This window comes from Trichomonas vaginalis, chromosome V, assembly GCF_026262505.1.
Source record: "Trichomonas vaginalis G3 chromosome V, whole genome shotgun sequence".
Taxonomy (NCBI): domain Eukaryota; phylum Parabasalia; order Trichomonadida; family Trichomonadidae; genus Trichomonas; species Trichomonas vaginalis.
This window is the reverse complement of record NC_067207.1, coordinates 13837608-13855998: the sequence shown is the minus strand read 5'-3', so window position 1 is coordinate 13855998 and position 18391 is coordinate 13837608. Positions and strand designations below refer to the sequence as shown.

The following is an 18391-nucleotide window of genomic DNA, read 5'->3' as shown; positions in this document are numbered from 1 at the left end:
CTGTCAAACCATAATACACTATTCAAAAATTCAATGTGTCTTGCGGTTTCAAAAGACACCTTCAAATTGAACAATAGCACAGACACTATTGAATTTTACCCATTTTATTTAGTTTTTACCCTTTTTATTTTTAAGAATTAATGACTGAAACAGCCGTTTTGCTATGACCTCAATCACTTTTATTTATTATTTTAAATATTATTTAATTTTATTATTTGAATAGGCCACCTTATATTTGAGAAGCTCAATTTGAGACCACTTAATACATTGAAATATCATAAATATTGAAATATTAAAAAGTGTATTTCAAAATATTGAAATTATAAAAATTTATAATACTGAAATTGAGACAAATTAATAAATTCAATGTGTTTTTTTTGAAATAACTCTCAAATATTATTTTTTGTTTATTTAATGATGAATAAATATGATTGCTTTAGTCAATCATAAAAACTAATTTAAGTTTAAAATAATGAAAGGATAATTTGATCGTTTTTTAAAATACAATTATTTTTGATGATTTGCAAGAATCTTTGAAAAGAATATAATATAGGTTCTATTTTTGTAAAATTTATCCAAATCATGTATTACATAAATTACGATTAAAACGATGAAAGAACCAAAAAGTGTGTTTTGTGTTTTGTTGTTGCGTGTTGGATGCTGGATCCTATGGCATTCCAAACGGGAACCGCGGTTGGTTACCATGGATTTCCGTCACCGGTCACATTTTAAAGATTTTTAAAGCCTTATAAAAATATGCTTTGTAAATCATTTTTTGTAAATCGGCAAAAATTTGGTAATTTTCTTCAACTAATAAATCTGCGAATAGCATTTATAATACAAGAACAATCTTTTAAAATGCGTTTGATTCATTTTTGTATAATTTCATATAGGCACATATATTCTTCCGGGACTTTCCGTGATTTTACCGTAAAATCATTAGTTTACACCAATTTTTCCGTATTTTGAATAGTTTACTGCACTTTTTCCGTAAAATTGAGTTACGGGAATCCGCAAAATTTCCGGACCTCATTTTTCATAGAATATAATAATAATATTTGATAAAAAGATATATTATTTATATTTTTGATTTTTGAATTACGGAAAAAGTGAATTGTTAACTTGATTTTTTTATATGGTTAATTTTTCAAATGATATTATGAAGATCTAAAATATTAAAAGTAAAAAATTGAATTACGGAAAAAGTGAGGTCAAAAGTGAAATAAATTTGCAGAACAATTTTCATTGAAATAAGACATTGAGTATCACACATTAGTGAATCAACATCTATAAGAATGAAGTGTTTTGAAGCTGAAATAATATTGAATAGAAATTAATTTTTTCTGAAATTTTGAATGAAATTATGGGAAATAAAAAAATTACTAAATATTGTATTCATACAAATATATTATTTTAAAGGAAAAATAGATGCTGATAGAAACGATGAAAAATTTTGAAAACTTTACAATTAATTTATGTTCGTTAACCACAGAGCTTGCAATCCAAAGCTCACGTTAGACTACAAGAGTCATGAAGTCTCATACTAAGGGATATCCAACATATATTTTAATAATCTAATGTTTGTGACAAATATTCAACATAAAATTAAGTTTTTGTTTCGTTACAAGGCATTCATACTTTGGAGATATCATATTTAATGTACAGAAAAGTTAATATTAAACAATACATGCTAAAGAATTAATAAATAAGATAATAAAATAAATTTATACGTAATTACTTTCATTTAATATGCTTTATGCTGTATAATATTGATTAAGAGGCATTAAAAGGTTCCATAGTCTGCTTTTATAGGCAAGATTTTTGATAAAAATTTAAAATTTTGAAAAATGATGAGAAAAGGAAAAAAAGGTAAATGAGAGCAAGAGGAGGGAAAAAAAAGAAAAAGAAAAGAAAGGGAAGGGAAAAATAAAAGAAAGAAGGACATATAAAAATTTAGATGCGCATTCTTAATGCCGAGGCGGCTTGCCGCCGAGGCGCGATTTTTTTAGGCCTCTACGGTAACCCGGCAATGTTTTTTTAAATCTTGTACAGCCCTACTGGATCCTGTTATTTCCGAAATCGACAAAAAATTTGGAAATTTAATTTCCGAAATCGAAATTATATTAATGTTTTTAATATTCTTATATCAAAAGGTTTAAAGTTCATTAAGAGAAAAACAATTCTTCTTCAATCTATTGGCGCATTTATTTCTACACGCCAATAAGGAAGGGAAAATTATAAGACACAATGGTGTCTTCAAAACGCTAATTTTTGATATTTTTAACAACCCTATGCAGCAATTAATAATAGTAAAGAAATAACCGAACTCCTTATTTCAAATGGTGCAAGTATCAATGAAAAAGATGAAGAAGGAAGAACCGCTCTTCATCTTGCAGCAAGTATTAATAATAAAGATACAACAGAACTGCTTATTTCAAATGGTGCAAGTATCAATGAAAAAGATGAAGAAGGAAGAACCGCTCTTCATCTTGCAGCAAGTATTAATAGTAAAGATACAACAGAACTGCTTATTTCAAATGGTGCAAGTATCAATGAAAAAGATGAAGAAGGAAGAACCGCTCTTCATCTTGCAGCAAGTATTAATAAAAGATACAACAGAACTGCTTATTTCAAATGGTGCAAGTATCAATGAAAAAGATGAAGAAGGAAGAACCGCTCTTCATCTTGCAGCAAGTATTAATAGTAAAGATACAACAGAACTGCTTATTTCAAATGGTGCAAGTATCAATGAAAAAGATGAAGAAGAAGAACGCTCTTCATCTTGCAGCAAGTATTAATAATAAAGATACAACAGAACTGCTTATTTCAAATGGTGCAAGTATCAATGAAAAAGATGAAGAAGGAAGAACCGCTCTTCATCTTGCAGCAAGTATTAATAATAAAGATACAACAGAACTGCTTATTTCAAATGGTGCAAGTATCAATGAAAAAGATGAAGAAGGAAGAACCGCTCTTCATCTTGCAGCAAGTATTAATAAATAAAGATACAACAGAACTGCTTATTTCAAATGGTGCAAGTATCAATGAAAAAGATGAAAAGGAAGAACCGCTCTTCATCTTGCAGCAAGTATTAATAATAAAGATACAACAGAACTGCTTATTTCAAATGGTGCAAGTATCAATGAAAAAGATGAAGAAGGAAGAACCGCTCTTCATCTTGCAGCAAGTATTAATAGTAAAGATACAACAGAACTGCTTATTTCAAATGGTGCAAGTATCAATGAAAAAGAATGAAAAGGAAGAACCGCTCTTCATTATGCAGCAGTAAATAGTAAAGATACACAGAACTGCTTATTTCAAATGGTTCAATATCAATGAAAAAGAAGGAAAAGGAAGAACCGCTCTTCATCTATGCAGCAAGTAAATATAAAGATACACAAACTGCTTATTTCAAATGGTGCAAGTATCAATGAAAAAGATGAAGAAGGAAGAACCGCTCTTCATCTTGCAGCAAATTAATAATAAAGATACAACGAACTGCTTATTTCAAATGGTGCAAGTATCAATGAAAAAGATGAAGAAGGAAGAACCGCTCTTCATTATGCAGCATTACGTAATAGTAAAGAAACATTCTTTACTCTTAAATCACATGGTGCAAATATCATGGGTACAGACACTTTTTAACGTTAAATTTAAAAAATAAAAAAAGCTAAGGCCTTTAAAACAGCTCTAAGTGATTATCTGCTGAAAGACAACTATATGTATTATCATATCTCTTTCAATAAGCACGGAGATATTTCGAAATTAAAATTGAATTCGCTTCTGATGGAAGACGCAGACAATCATTTAGTCATATTCAGAAAGTATATTATATGCCAAAAAATCAATTCTCAAAAGCTGTGAATCAAATTTTCTTGAAATTCCGCATGTATATCACCATATCTATATATATAGAAGCATACTCAAATCTAACAAAAATTAGTCTGAAATACAGAGATAAACAATTAAGCGTGCATATTAGATGCTGGATACGATTGCACATACGTTTTTGATTAAAAATATTGCTAATTTAATACCTTTACGGAAAGGATTTTTTATTATAATTCATCTTATTTGAGCAATTTAGTATAAAAAAGTTGTATTTGAGTTTTGCATCAACACATATTGCATTATGCAATAAAATTATATATGGAGCTGCAATGTATGCAACTAGGCGGACATTATCACTTGTATCACAAACTGCAATGTGAAGGATTTTCTTGCTGCCTTGTTATCTCCTCTTCCGACATATCCAAAGACAGGAACCCAAGCGGAACCTTCATGTAAAACAGAATTTCGGCTGTTAATCAATGTTTGCCTGGCGTTTTTGCAGTATCACATCAGACCAAGAGCCATGGAGATGTCGCGGACAATTCACTCGTGTGGGCAGTCCTTAGTTAACAGGCATGAAAAACTTGTCATTGATCATTTTCAAAACGAAATCTAGACAGAAATGATTGAAATAATGTACTGAATATAACAATGTAATATTTTTATGGTGCGAAGCTATTTTGAAGAAGAGAATTCCAAAAAGTGACGAATTCAACCAAATACAAAAGTGACACAAATGCTTCCGATTTTATTCTCTTTAGTTAGAAGTGAGATTTATTTACCGCCTACACTCAATGACGAGAATTTTGAAACCAAGATCAACAAATCTAAACTTGCTTTAGTCATGGCAATTGATGAAAATAATACAGAAGTGGAAAGATTGATGCCACACTTTCGTGCTGCTGCCGAAACATTCCATTCTGGCAATAAATGCGACTTTTTCTATCTTGATGGCAATAACGCGCCACATACGCTTGATCTTTACAATATTCAATTTTTCCCTTCTTTCTACGTATTCCGCAATGGCCAATTTATGACGGAATACACAGGAGAAAGGAATTCAACAGACCTTAGAAAGTACTTAACAAGAATTACAAACAAACCACTCGTTGTTGAAATCGATTCTCAAGATCGCGCATACAAATTCCTTCAATACAACCCGATTGCTGCTATATTGACAAGTGATGAAGATACTTCAGATGATGTAATTGAAGTTTTTCAAGATTTGGCTGAAAAATTCATTGATATTATTCCATTCGTGCGTTCAACATCTACAGAGGCAGCATATCAATTTGGCCTTCAGCAGGATCAAGATACCTCGCTTACAAATGCAATTTTAATCAGAAGATCAATCGATGATGTAATTGTTCAATATCCAATTAGCGAAATTGACAAAACAGATGAGCTTGAGAAGTTCATCCGCGATAACGCTTATCCATTATACAGACTTACAGAAGGAACCCTTTTCCGTGACGTAATTCACGATTCTCGAATGACAGTCTTCTGTTTCTGCGACGTAAACAAGAAGCACTCCCTCAAACAAGTACACTGGGGCATGAGACAGATCTACGACAAGTTCAAAGATAATTTCACATACGCATACGGACCATACCGCCAGTTTACGCAACTCCTGAACGAGATGGGCACAGCAGGAACCAAAGAACCTATCTGGGTTGTAGCAAACTTTACAGAAAATGGAGATGTAAGTGAGAAATTATTTTTTCCAGAAGGAACAGAGATTACTCCGGCAATCTTGGACCAGCTTCTTGACCAAGTAATTAATTCCTTCCCAATTATCCCTGTAAAGTCCGAAGAAATCCCAGAAGAAGATGAAGATGATCTTCCTAACCTTAAGAAGCTCGTTGGATCAAACTTCCGAGCTGTTTATGGATCTCCTAAGGATTCTGTAACTCTCATTGCTCCTTCAGCAACAGATAAAACTTCAATAGATTTACTTCAAGAATTACAGGCCATTGCCTATGAATTCAACCAACAGAAATACTCTAGATTTATGTTCTATTATATTAATGCTGAAAAGAATGATATCCCGTTAGATGTTCCAAAAGATAAGCCAACTTTGATATTGAAGAAGCGTGGTAAAGGTATGATCCTTCCAAATGAAAGCAACGCAATGAAGTTGTTCAGATTAATTGTTACTGAAGCGAAATTAAATGTCAAAGTACCAAGAAAATTGAAATTTGCGGAGGAAAACTTGGAACTTTAAAAATATATTGTTATTCTCAATAAATAATTGATATTTTATGGTTAATTCAAAATAATTTTACAAATTTCTTTTTGAATCAGAATCGAAAAAGAAAATTTATGAACATACAATACAGTAGATATAGACTCGCTCAGGTACAATTGTGAATGATGATTTGATATTTAAATTTCTTTTTATTTTTTTGCAAATAATACATTTGTTATTGATATTATTATAATAGGGATGCCATACGACATGGAGACACTTGTGTTAACATCAATAATATAATTTTCCGCTTCACAACTACTCAGGGATAGATATGTTAAATCATTCGTAAAGCATTCCTTTGGATTAGAGATTTCTAGTGTATCATAACATATTAAAGGAATACTATTGTCAATATAGCAGTTATTGACTATTATTATATCTGCATTAGTGAATAAAGGAACATTATCATTTGGGACTTTATTATTAATAATACTCAAATGTTATTATTATGTTATGATATTCAAATGGTCCAGTGCAGAATCAGACCATGTACATATTATTATTGATTCATTATCTGTAATGTTGTTGAAGTATGTCGAGTACTCAAATTTAAATGGAGATGTTCGACTAATTCCATAACTTGTTGCTACAAGACATGCTTTACACAAAGTAAAATTTGTATTTGATAGAGAAATGTTGCCATCTTCTTGATGAGTTAATCCGACTGTCAGAGTTCCTGGCCTTCCGCATCCTAACAAAGTACTCTCAGAGATATAATTCAGGCATTTTTCTCCAACTTTTACAAACGAAAATAAACCCAAGCAATACTTATTATTGATTGAATCTGAAAAAGAATCAATAGCACAAAATCTTCTTTGGACTACAGAGCACTCTTGATTATTGATGGATATACTACCTCCATTTCCTTTTGAATAACATTTGTGGAAACTACAGGAATTATGGAGAAGTTTGGAAGAAGAAGCTTCAATTTTAATTATTTTATCTTTGTCATCCAAAAATAGACATTCTTCTAAGTAGTATTGTGATAATCCGGTTTCTTTCTCACAATTTTGGCATCTTTTCTTCTCACCTTTGAACACATCTTCATAGAATTCTTCCCAGACATCAATTTCTTTTGCAAGTTGTCTATTTGAGTGTATTTTATCATGATGTTTATGGAAAAATTCTGATAAAAAAAAGTAATCAGAAGATGAATTCATGATAAAATAGCAATATTGACATTCTGAAGGGTCAAGTTAAGCTCAAAAGAGCTTGCAATGTTTCCAATTTGTAGTAAATATACCCTACTTTTCCAACATTTAGAAAACATGCATGACCCCCTACCCAGGGTCCAAAAATTGGTATTTTCTGCGCTCAGGCAACATGAGTTTTTGGGCCGCCAAATGAATAGCTCAAATAGTTTTCTCATATAGAGACATGCTTATGCTTAGAGTTTGAAGGGAATCTAAAGTGATTTTTTTCTGCATTTCGAAATCTAATGCAATCTTAAAATCATGATTAAACTGCGAATCTGGGCGCAATTTTTTAATATGTTAATATATGAAGGTACTCCTACTACTGCGAATGCTTCAAATGAAAATTCAAGAAATCAGATTAATTTGATCACATTAGTATAGTAGTGGTCAATCCAAAAACTCATATGTTGATATATAACCTATAGAGATGATAATTATCGACTCTTCATTGAAATGCATAAGATTTAATAATCTCATAAATATTCTTTTTAATTTTCAGAATTTCGTGTGCATTTAGATTGCATATACCTGTATATAATATTTCTAGAATGTTTTGGTTAGATATTAAGTTTTTTAGATTAATATTTTAACATTTTGATAAAACAAGCAATTGTTCCATTTTGGAATCGCGATTGAACTCTAGTTTGACTAATATGATGTTGTATGATCAAATAAATTCTAACTTCATGAGATAAATTTGAAATTGAAAATGCGATATCTGACTCAAATATTTATCTGAGCACATTTAACATTCAATTATAAACTAAAGTAATATACAGCAGATTCGATTTGGCTTATATTTTAAATATTCAACAAATAATCTTATAAAATTGTGCTATTCACGTTTCTCAAAGATGAATTAAGCATTTACAACTTGTGCATTGATGGAATTAGATATGGATTCTAATGTTAATCGATATTTTGTAAATTGATATATATTTTATCATGGTTTGACATTTGATCGTGTTGAAACCGGAATTGCAATATGCATCATCTATATATATAATTGTCAAAATATGAGCTATAGATTTTTAAATTATGCTCCTGATTATGAGTGACTTATATGATTATATTGAATTGAGTAGTAAGAATCATAAATATTAGAATATTACGATAATGTATTATAACCTTATAGAAGCTTAAGGCTAAAAATGATGATGAAAATGTAGCTCAAATTTAAGTCTAAAATTTGAAAAAATTAAGTGCTTATGATAGTATGACGATATTGGTGTTTGAATGTAAGAAATTAGAGATGTATTAGAAGCATTATGAGAAAATAATAAGATATAAAAACAAATTTTATGAAATAATTTAAGTTATAAGAGGTGTTAACATTGGTAATGTGTATAAGATAGTAGAATTGTATTGGATCTTTGATTAGTATTTTATAACAATTTATTAATGTAGATGTGATTAGAATGTTGGATTTCAAAGGAGAAAGCGGATTGTTCACTCTTGTTGGTCTGCATGTGTCATTCGGGAGACATTGCCTGTGCATGTCTCCCAGAATGGCATACTGTTCCGCATTCATAACTTGAATGCGGAACTTTGACCGACAAGAGTGCATTGTGCACTCTTGTTGGTCTGCATGTGTCATTCCGGGAGATATTGCCTGTGCATGTCTCCCAGAATGGCATACTGTTCCGCATTCATAACTTGAATGCGGAACTTTGACCGACAAGAGTGCATTGTGCACTCTTGTTGGTCTGCATGTGTCATTCCGGGAGACATTGCCTGTGCATGTCTCCCAGAATGGCATACTGTTCCGCATTCATAACTTGAATGCGGAACTTTGACCGACAAGAGTGCATTGTGCACTCTTGTTGGTCTGCATGTGTCATTCCGGGAGACATTGCCTGTGCATGTCTCCCAGAATGGCATACTGTTCCGCATTCATAACTTGAATGCGGAACTTTGACCGACAAGAGTGCATTGTGCACTCTTGTTGGTCTGCATGTGTCATTCCGGGAGACATTGCCTGTGCATGTCTCCCAGAATGGCAATACTTTTGCATTCATAACTTGAATGCGGAACTTTGACCGACAAGAGTGCATTGTGCACTCTTGTTTGTCATCCACTATGATACTTAGAGAAAATACTTTACTTACATTATTTAAAATATTAATTTCCCTATTTAATATTTATTTATTATTTTTTGTGCTTTATATTCCCTATGGCATGTACTGAACTATTTTATAGACTCTACCGAGCTATCTCCACATATAAACATTTGACAATAACACATATATACTCTCTTCATATTCTAGTCTCATGACATATTATTGCAAAAGCTATATTTATACAGCATACCTCATAAAGTCTCATTTTAGCCATATCTAAGCGTTCAAAACCTATTTTCCACACGTAATCTGATTCTTCTGGCTCCGCTGATTCGATTTCTGCTGTCAGATCGTGAAAATATGAATCACATAAAGAGATAAACACAAATCCAAAATAATAATGTTTTCTTCAAATTGACTCTTCCACGATATTCATATATTTGTTATTAATTCCGTTTTCCCTTACAAATGTATTTAATTTTCTGAATAATACGTATTATAAAATGAATATCTCAAAAACTAAATTAAAAAATTAATACTGGGTAATAACTAGATATATTGTGACTTTTTGAATTCACACACTTTTGGAAAAAATTGAACATGAACTTAAAGAGTTTTTTTTACGGAAAATATCAAGTTGGGTAACTTGTGTTTATCTCTTTATGTGATTCATATTTTCACGATCTGACAGCAGAAATCGAATCAGCGGAGCCAGAAGAATCAGATTACGTGTGGAAAATAGGTTTTGAACGCTTAGATATGGCTAAAATGAGACTTTATGAGGTATGCTGTATAAATATAGCTTTTGCAATAATATGTCATGAGACTAGAATATGAAGAGAGTATATATGTGTTATTGTCAAATGTTTATATGTGGAGATAGCTCGGTAGAGTCTATAAAATAGTTCAGTACATGCCATAGGGAATATAAAGCACAAAAAATAATAAATAAATATTAAATAGGGAAATTAATATTTTAAATAATGTAAGTAAAGTATTTTCTCTAAGTATCATAGTGGATGACAAACAAGAGTGCACAATGCACTCTTGTCGGTCAAAGTTGCATTCGTTATGATGCACATATGCCATTCTGGGAGACATGCACAGGCAATGTCTCCCGGAATGACACATGCAGACCAACAAGAGTGCACAATGCACTCTTGTCGGTCAAAGTTCCGCATTCAAGTTATGAATGCGGAACAGTATGCCATTCTGGGAGACATGCACAGGCAATATCTCCCGGAATGACACATGCAGACCAACAAGAGTGCACAATGCACTCTTGTCGGTCAAAGTTCCGCATTCAAGTTATGAATGCGGAACAGTATGCCATTCTGGGAGACATGCACAGGCAATGTCTCCCGGAATGACACATGCAGACCAACAAGAGTGCACAATGCACTCTTGTCGGTCAAAGTTCCGCATTCAAGTTATGAATGCGGAACAGTATGCCATTCTGGGAGACATGCACAGGCAATGTCTCCCGGAATGACACATGCAGACCAACAAGAGTGCACAATGCACTCTTGTCGGTCAAAGTTCCGCATTCAAGTTATGAATGCGGAACAGTATGCCATTCTGGGAGACATGCACAGGCAATGTCTCCCGGAATGACACATGCAGACCAACAAGAGTGCACAATGCACTCTTGTCGGTCAAAGTTCCGCATTCAAGTTATGAATGCGGAACAGTATGCCATTCTGGGAGACATGCACAGGCAATGTCTCCCGGAATGACACATGCAGACCAACAAGAGTGCACAATGCACTCTTGTCGGTCAAAGTTCCGCATTCAAGTTATGAATGCGGAACAGTATGCCATTCTGGGAGACATGCACAGGCAATGTCTCCCGGAATGACACATGCAGACCAACAAGAGTGCACAATGCACTCTTGTCGGTCAAAGTTCCGCATTCAAGTTATGAATGCGGAACAGTATGCCATTCTGGGAGACATGCACAGGCAATGTCTCCCGGAATGACACATGCAGACCAACAAGAGTGCACAATGCACTCTTGTCGGTCAAAGTTCCGCATTCAAGTTATGAATGCGGAACGGTATGCCATTCTGGGAGACATGCACAGGCAATATCTCCAGGAATGACATGCTTAGAACAATAATGCACTCTATCCTCCCTAAATTCTTCGTATTCCAGTTATTTTCTTCATTTTTTTACTTTTTAAATTTTTTTCTCTAATTTCTTATATTTATTTCTATAAATATTTTCCTAATGTAATCACACATTAAATTTTCATATTTCACAGAGAAACTTGTCAGACGATAAAAATTTTTTACACACAAAATTTTTCTTGGTGAAAAAGACCATCTTCTTATAACAAATCATTATTTACAGCTTACAAATAAAAAACATAATATATAAATAAATAGAAATTATGAATTAATTTTCAATTTCAACATCCTTACCTCTGACATACAATGATAAAAATTGATATCCGATTGCTCCTCCTCTTGGGATCACATAACACCAATTTTCATCGATCACAACATATTCGCCTTGTAAATCAAGTCTCTTATAAAATTTAAAAGAGGCATGACCATCTCTTCCGAGTGTAAGTGAAACAATGGCAAATCTGATAAATATGATATGTGAATGTTCATGAAGCAGTTCAATTTGGTCTGGCTGAGCTTCTTGAGATTCGCAGTCATTTGCAATGAAGAGGTATCTATTCACATGAGTAATCTTCTTATTCTCGAAATATTCTTTGAAATTTCCATCTTCAGGAAGTTTTAACATGTTAACACATTGAGCTTGATTATTCTCATCAATGAATTGAATCCCGCATAAATGTGGGTTCATAAAAGATGAAATAATGAGTCGTGGATCGCCTTGTTGTTCAAAATGAAACATATTATATGTTTTTCCTGGTGAAATCGAAGTAGATCTTCCCATACGTTCTAATATTTGTAGGATATGGAGAAGATCTTCTTGTTTGGAATCTTCTTCTCCAACCTGAAACAAATCTAAAGCTCTTGCACCATTATCTTCTTCGATTCGAATATTTTCAAGGATAATGATAGTCAAGAACAATTGCATGGCGGCATTTAAGGCGCTTCGAGAATCATCGAGCCTGATGATTTGTGAATTTACCCTCTCTGTGGCATAATGATTGTGACGTCTGATCTCGTTAAATATTTCTGAGTAATGAAGCTGATTGGTTAACAAAACATCAAATCGCGGAGCATATTCCACAGAGTCCATAAAAGATGCTCCGCTTCTTGATGCAAGGCAGTGTATCAATTGATCTGTGGGTTCAAAATGGACATCAACTATTGGAAGAGGCGAAAACATTTCAGCTGGAGAAGGAGGATTATAATTTGGTTCAGGTTCTACTGCGCTTTCAATTTCTGATGGATCTAGATCATATTCAAGGATTTCTCTTTCTTCTTCTGGAGTGAATCCTTCAAGATCTTCTTCATCATCACTTCCATCCCAGTCTTCATCATCTGAAACTATTTCTTCAATCTGGGTATTTTCCTGTCTCCTATGGCGTCGTTCATTGATCTCACTGAACTCTTGAAGGAGGTCAAAATCAGGGGCGTCTTCCTCTTCTGCGTTTTGGCCAAGAAGCTCGCCTACTGTGAATTGAGCCTTCACTTCGTCAATCCGTTCAATGAAGTCTGAGGCCTCTCGTCAGAGATACGTGGTTGGATGCTTTCATTTTCTTCAAGATCTTTGATGTGCATACTGAATGCAGTCTCAATGAGCTCAGGAGTCAGCGCATTCCAGCAACGTATTAAAATATACACTGCCAACTTCAGCGTGCACTCGAGGGAAGTGTCGATAGAATAGTAAGTCCACCATGTTCTCGTTGCCATATTCTTTAAGGCGCCAAAGACATGCATGTCAAGAGGTTGGCACAGATCGGTGCATCCAACTGGAATGAAGACGAGTGTGATGTTCAAGTCTTTAGCAAGCTTCTTTGTTTCTGCATTTCTGTGGCTAGAATATGTATCAAGAAACAAGTAGATTCTATCATTTTGAATGTAACTTGGATTCTCGCGATAACGATCGTTGTAATACTTTCTAAGCCATCTGAGATATTCTTGAAATATCTCCTTTGTGGCCCAACCTGTTTCGGAATGCAAAATCAACTCATTGGAAAAGACTCTGTTGTCGTAAATCTGCTTATGGCATGCATCTGTGAGACCCTTGCAGACAAATGTGAGTGGAAGTTTACTGCCGTCTGCCTGGATTGTGGCAATAATAGTGATTCCTTTCTTCTCGTTATGATTCATGTGGACGTCAACACCTTCCGAGCCTTTTATTGCATATGTCAGTCCATGAGCGATTCCACATCCGTAAAAGGATTCATCTGCGTTGCAGATTCTCCACAATTCATCCTTGAAGAGTTCCATAAGTTGAGCTTTGGTCTGTTTAAAGCTTTCGATACGAGTCTTCATCTCTTCGATGTCTTTTGGCCGACGATGCCAATGTGCTTCACGAGTGGTCAGGTCGCATCTCTCTCGGAAATTCGAAAGGTAATGGTCAGAAACAACAAAATCGTTTCTGAGAATCTCGTTAGGGTAAGCCTTTATGAACATCTTGACAAGCACTCTGCACATTTGGGTGTTAAAGAAGAATTTTTTTTCGATGAATTCTTTGATGATGTAATTGGCTAACAATTCTTCACCGTGATCACTGATAGCACGATTGATCAAAGATGCAGCCGTCTTTGGGTTAAATTCTGGGTCAAGTTCGTATTTTTTACGGTAATTATATAAGGTGGCAGGACAAACGTTTGTACTCTTGGCGAGAATTTCTATGAGACCTTTGTTAGCTGGATCCAAGCTGTCTTCAATGAGGCTCGTTAGGAGAGATACTTGAGTGTCTGACAAATTTACTGCATTTAACTTTTGCCTTGGAACAAGTTTGCCTAGTTGCAGGAGTTTCTCTGCAATGTGTTGCGGAATGGATTCCAGATTGGGTATATCTGGTTCTTCATCCATTTTTTTGTTGGGCCATGAGTTCGAGGTTTGTTAGGTACCAATTTTCAAAAAGGATATGAGAGGAATATATCGTTTTTAGTTTTTTTTTAAAAAAATATAAGTAAAGGGGTTTGTATTGTTATCAATCTAAGGATGATGCTAACTTCTAGGTTTTGTATGACTGGCTTATGATTTGACTAAAGAATCTCTTGAAAATCTGACAATGCGTGGAATCTGGAGAAATGCAGCAGTTTGTATTGTTATCAATCTAAGGATGATGCTAACTTCTAGGTTTTGTATGACTGGCTTATGATTTGACTAAAGAATCTCTTGAAAATCTGACAATGCGTGGAATCTGGAGAAATGCAGCAGTTTGTATTGTTATCAATCTAAGGATGATGCTAACTTCTAGGTTTTGTATGACTGGCTTATGATTTGACTAAAGAATCTCTTGAAAATCTGACAATGCGTGGAATCTGGAGAAATGCAGCAGTTTGTATTGTTATCAATCTAAGGATGATGCAATCGACATTAATAATTTCATTTTCACTCATATCATTGTTGTTATTTCATCTTCTAAATAGATTATTTGCTTCCATTCTCTGAACACAATATCTCACAGCTTCCATGTTAGGGCCGGCACACTAACACATCATGCAATGAGAATAGCTCGTAGAGCAATAAAGAAAAATGAAGTTATAAATAAACTATAGAATTTAAACGTATAAATTTAAATGTGTTAACGTCATTTTGAAGTGAATTTTACGATATCAAACTATAGTTAACCTTGGAGCAATCTCTTTTCTGATTGCAGGCAAAGTTCTGCATCCTGAGGACTTTGCCTTGCAGATATGCTTGTAATCACTACGTGAGCAACTTGGTGTTGCAAGTTGCTGTCTTTACCGGTTAGCTTTTTTTGAAGTTTCTTCGCATCTTATATAAGCTCTAGATCAATATTTATCATCAGAATTTGCTTCTCATAAAGCACAATATTAATCAAATAGGCAAATCTCATTCAGAGTCTCTCATTAAATGAGAAACTCCGAATGAGATTTGCTCTAAGGTAATGTACTTGTTATGCTTGGCCTAGAAGCAAGGAGGAAACATGTATATGGTTTGTTTATACTGAAGTTATCTGGAATTCTCTCAATTGAGGATTCAAATCCAGATAACAGCAGTATAAGTTAATATTGTTGTGCACCTCAGGTTGTTTATAGGCCCGAGAACGAGAAAAGAATTTATGGTGTGAATTGGCTCGATATATACCTACGCTCTGTAAAAAATACGTTATATTTTCTTTCATATGAGAAAAATGTTTTTCTTTTTTATAATACTATGTGCTTTGTTACTTCATAAATTGTCTATTTTTCTTATTAAAACCTATTTTGAAAATAGGAAGGAAGATTTTGAGTACATTAGGTATACTTAAAGAGAAAGCACAACCTATTATACAAACTGTACAGAAAGGTTGGGATGTAGCACGAGATGCAACAAATCTTATTCCAAATCCTGAAACAAGAGGAAAAGTTCAAGGATGGATGGACAATGTAGGAAGACAAGCAGGAAACTATTATAACAAAGCAAATGACTACTATAACCAAGCAGGGCACTACATGGACCAAGGTGAAAGATTCTTTAACAGAGGATATAACCATGCACAACAGTGGGTAAACAATAACCAACCTCAACCGCCTCAAACGTGGGGAATGTAAAGTTTTTTATTGAGATGAAATGAACAATGCAGCATTGAGACAAATGAGTTCAAGATGGATTTGTCGGCTTCCAGCATTTAAACCGATACCATATAGTCAGGCTCAGCATGTGAAACTGAATGATATTATTAAAGGAACCATCCCACCTCCACAACAACAACCAGTTGAAAACAAACCAAACTAAAATTTTTTACTGAGATGAAATGACCGAAGAAGTTGAAACGGTAGATTTGACACCACAAACAAAAAGTTCAGAACCATTGTCAAAACCTGTCAAAGAACTTACAGATGAAGAGAAAAATTCAATAATAGAAAGTGCCAGGTCTGGAAATACAAACCCTAACTATAAAGTCACTTTTCATAGAAATGGAACGGCTAGTATCTCAAAAAAGAAACAGGCTCTCACAAATAAAATATTGAAGTCTGAAGGAGCTTTCGAGACAACAGATGGAAAAGTTTACTTCACTGACCAACAGTTCATTATAGAACATCTCATTGACTTAGAGTCGAAATATTCTAAACTTTACAACAAACACAAAAAGTTGAAAGGAAAACAAAAACAAATGGCATATGATATTTATGAAGATGTTGACGACACAACTGTTCCTGCAAGTGAAGTAAAGTCAGAGGAACCGAAAAGTGACGAAAAACCGATAGAAGAAGAAAAACCAAAAACTGAAGATAAACCAAAACCAAAGTTTAGTTTCCAAACTAAACCAAGTCAACCTTCATTAGCTGGTATGGGTTGGCGTCAAAGACTTATGGCAGCAGGCGGTTATGTAAAGTAAAGAAAAAAAATATTTTTTTATTTTTATAAAAATGCCCCCATATAGAATGGACAGAAAGTCTGCTAGAATAAAAGCAGAGTTGCAAAGATATGGTTGGAGAGTTTCGAAGAATTTTAAATATAGGAAGGGAAGACCCATAAAAGTCTATGACAAATTGTCTGGTCTTCGCTACGAAATGGATTTGGAAACAGCACGTGCCAATTATCCAAACAGACTAGAGAGGTTAGAAGAAGAACGTCTTATGGACATGCCTTTCGATGTTAGTGAACCTCAAGTTGAAGGACACGACGGCTTTGCCAGATTCTACTGGAAACATGACGAACAATTGCATCCTTTGAGAAGGAAAAAGGAAAAGGTGAAGACGCACATGCTCCCATGGAAAGAACAAGATATGCATATGAAAAGTATCGTGAAGTTAGAAGTCAAATTACATCTGGTCGAACCTTTACAGTAAACTTTGACGAAGGAAAGAACAAAGAAGGCTTCATGGGAGTACTTGCTGCAATTCAAGACGGAAATAAGAAAGGACACAATCTCAGATTGACCATAACAGATTTGGATGGTCACATTTACTATGCACATGGCAATGAACAAACAGCCGCAAAACTTCTTGACGCTTTCAAGACTACAAAGAGAGAACAAATGGTTGACTCCGACTCAGACATTTTGAATGCAATTGAAGGAATTGCAAGTGTCAAGTTCAAATGGTACCAACCTAACCCTCAAGCAGTCAGACAACATGCTGGATACTTCCCGTTCATAAATAAGTCTGACATTGACTTGACAAGGTATGGAATTTACAATTCAATTGAAACAATTGTCAATGAACCTTGTATTCTTACATGTCTCAGGAACTCTGGTCTTGTTACAGATGAGAAGATGAAGTATCTTGAGTCATGTGTGAAGACAAGGTACATTCTCAGAGGTCAATTGGCAAAAATTGCACCGTTGGCAAATGTCAATATCCGAGTCAACATACCTACAGCTAAAGGTTCTTCACATGACGACTATGTTGTTGACAAAGACTTACCATGGTTGAAGATTGTAATTGTCCACAACCACTTCATGTTGAACGAAAGTCTTACAAACCCATTCTTTGGTAAAAGTAAGTGCAACATTGTCAGAGCTGTAAACATTCTTTTCGAGAAAGGTTTGTTGGAACCAATTCCAGATGACAAGCTTACAGAAAGTTTTATATCAAAAGACGAAACAAACTTTTCATTGTTAGCAAGACCAAAAGTTGTTCCAGACAAAGTTCTAGTACAAAAGAAGTACACAGTTCCACAAGGGGTTGGTATGTTCGGATACCAACCTGAACCAGAAGAACTTCCAATGAGGTTGCAAGAACTTCAAGATGCTATAAACAAACTTCCATTGAGACATCCAATTGACGTCAAATTGTATTGGAGAGCATCTGAGTTAGGTCAGAAGGTTTTATATGAAACAGGTTGCTTCGACGATGTTTATGAGATAACAGGAGAAGTTTCTCAGAAGATAAGAGACTCACTTGAATTTCCACAAACTGGACCAATTGGTTGCGACAAGTTCGACTCAGATGAAAAGATATACTATGTCGACCTTAACGCTGTGTACATGAGGTTTGTCCA

General features: G+C 34.3%; 5 protein-coding genes and 2 pseudogenes across 7 annotated transcripts, besides 3 other annotated features; 4 read left to right on the top strand and 3 right to left on the bottom strand.

Moving 5' to 3' along the window:
- Positions 1-1864: 1864 nt before the first annotated feature.
- Positions 1865-2057: a mobile genetic element.
- Positions 2058-2339: 282 nt separating this feature from the next.
- Positions 2340-3142, top strand: TVAGG3_0332300 (annotated as a pseudogene). The gene has a single exon. A coding segment is annotated over exon 1 (803 nt).
- Positions 3143-4559: 1417 nt separating this feature from the next.
- Positions 4560-6094, top strand: TVAGG3_0332290 (intramolecular oxidoreductase activity, transposing S-S bonds; the record flags this gene model as incomplete). Its single annotated transcript, XM_001300501.2, has 1 exon — positions 4568-6055. The coding sequence occupies one exon, from the start codon at positions 4568-4570 to the stop codon at positions 6053-6055; it is 1488 nt and encodes a 495-aa protein (XP_001300502.2).
- Positions 6095-6528: 434 nt separating this feature from the next.
- TVAGG3_0332280 (uncharacterized protein) lies at positions 6529-7242 on the bottom strand (the record flags this gene model as incomplete). Its single annotated transcript, XM_001292513.1, has 1 exon — positions 6529-7242. The coding sequence occupies one exon, from the start codon at positions 7240-7242 to the stop codon at positions 6529-6531; it is 714 nt and encodes a 237-aa protein (XP_001292514.1).
- A 5011-nt stretch (positions 7243-12253) lies between these two features.
- TVAGG3_0332270 lies at positions 12254-13354 on the bottom strand (annotated as a pseudogene). The gene has a single exon. A coding segment is annotated over exon 1 (1101 nt).
- Positions 13355-13857: 503 nt separating this feature from the next.
- Positions 13858-14305, bottom strand: TVAGG3_0332260 (DNA binding; the record flags this gene model as incomplete). Its single annotated transcript, XM_001286593.1, has 1 exon — positions 13858-14305. A coding segment is annotated over one exon (448 nt), but the record flags the coding sequence as incomplete, so codon positions are not given.
- Positions 14306-15276: 971 nt separating this feature from the next.
- Positions 15277-15671: a mobile genetic element.
- Positions 15672-15674: 3 nt separating this feature from the next.
- Positions 15675-18391: part of a mobile genetic element that runs on past the window's edge.
- Positions 16016-16180, top strand: TVAGG3_0332240 (uncharacterized protein; the record flags this gene model as incomplete). Its single annotated transcript, XM_051230483.1, has 1 exon — positions 16016-16180. One exon carries the CDS (start codon positions 16016-16018, stop codon positions 16178-16180), a length of 165 nt encoding a protein of 54 aa, XP_051100213.1.
- On the top strand, positions 16831-17238 carry TVAGG3_0332230 (uncharacterized protein; the record flags this gene model as incomplete). Its single annotated transcript, XM_051230482.1, has 1 exon — positions 16831-17238. The coding sequence occupies one exon, from the start codon at positions 16831-16833 to the stop codon at positions 17236-17238; it is 408 nt and encodes a 135-aa protein (XP_051100212.1).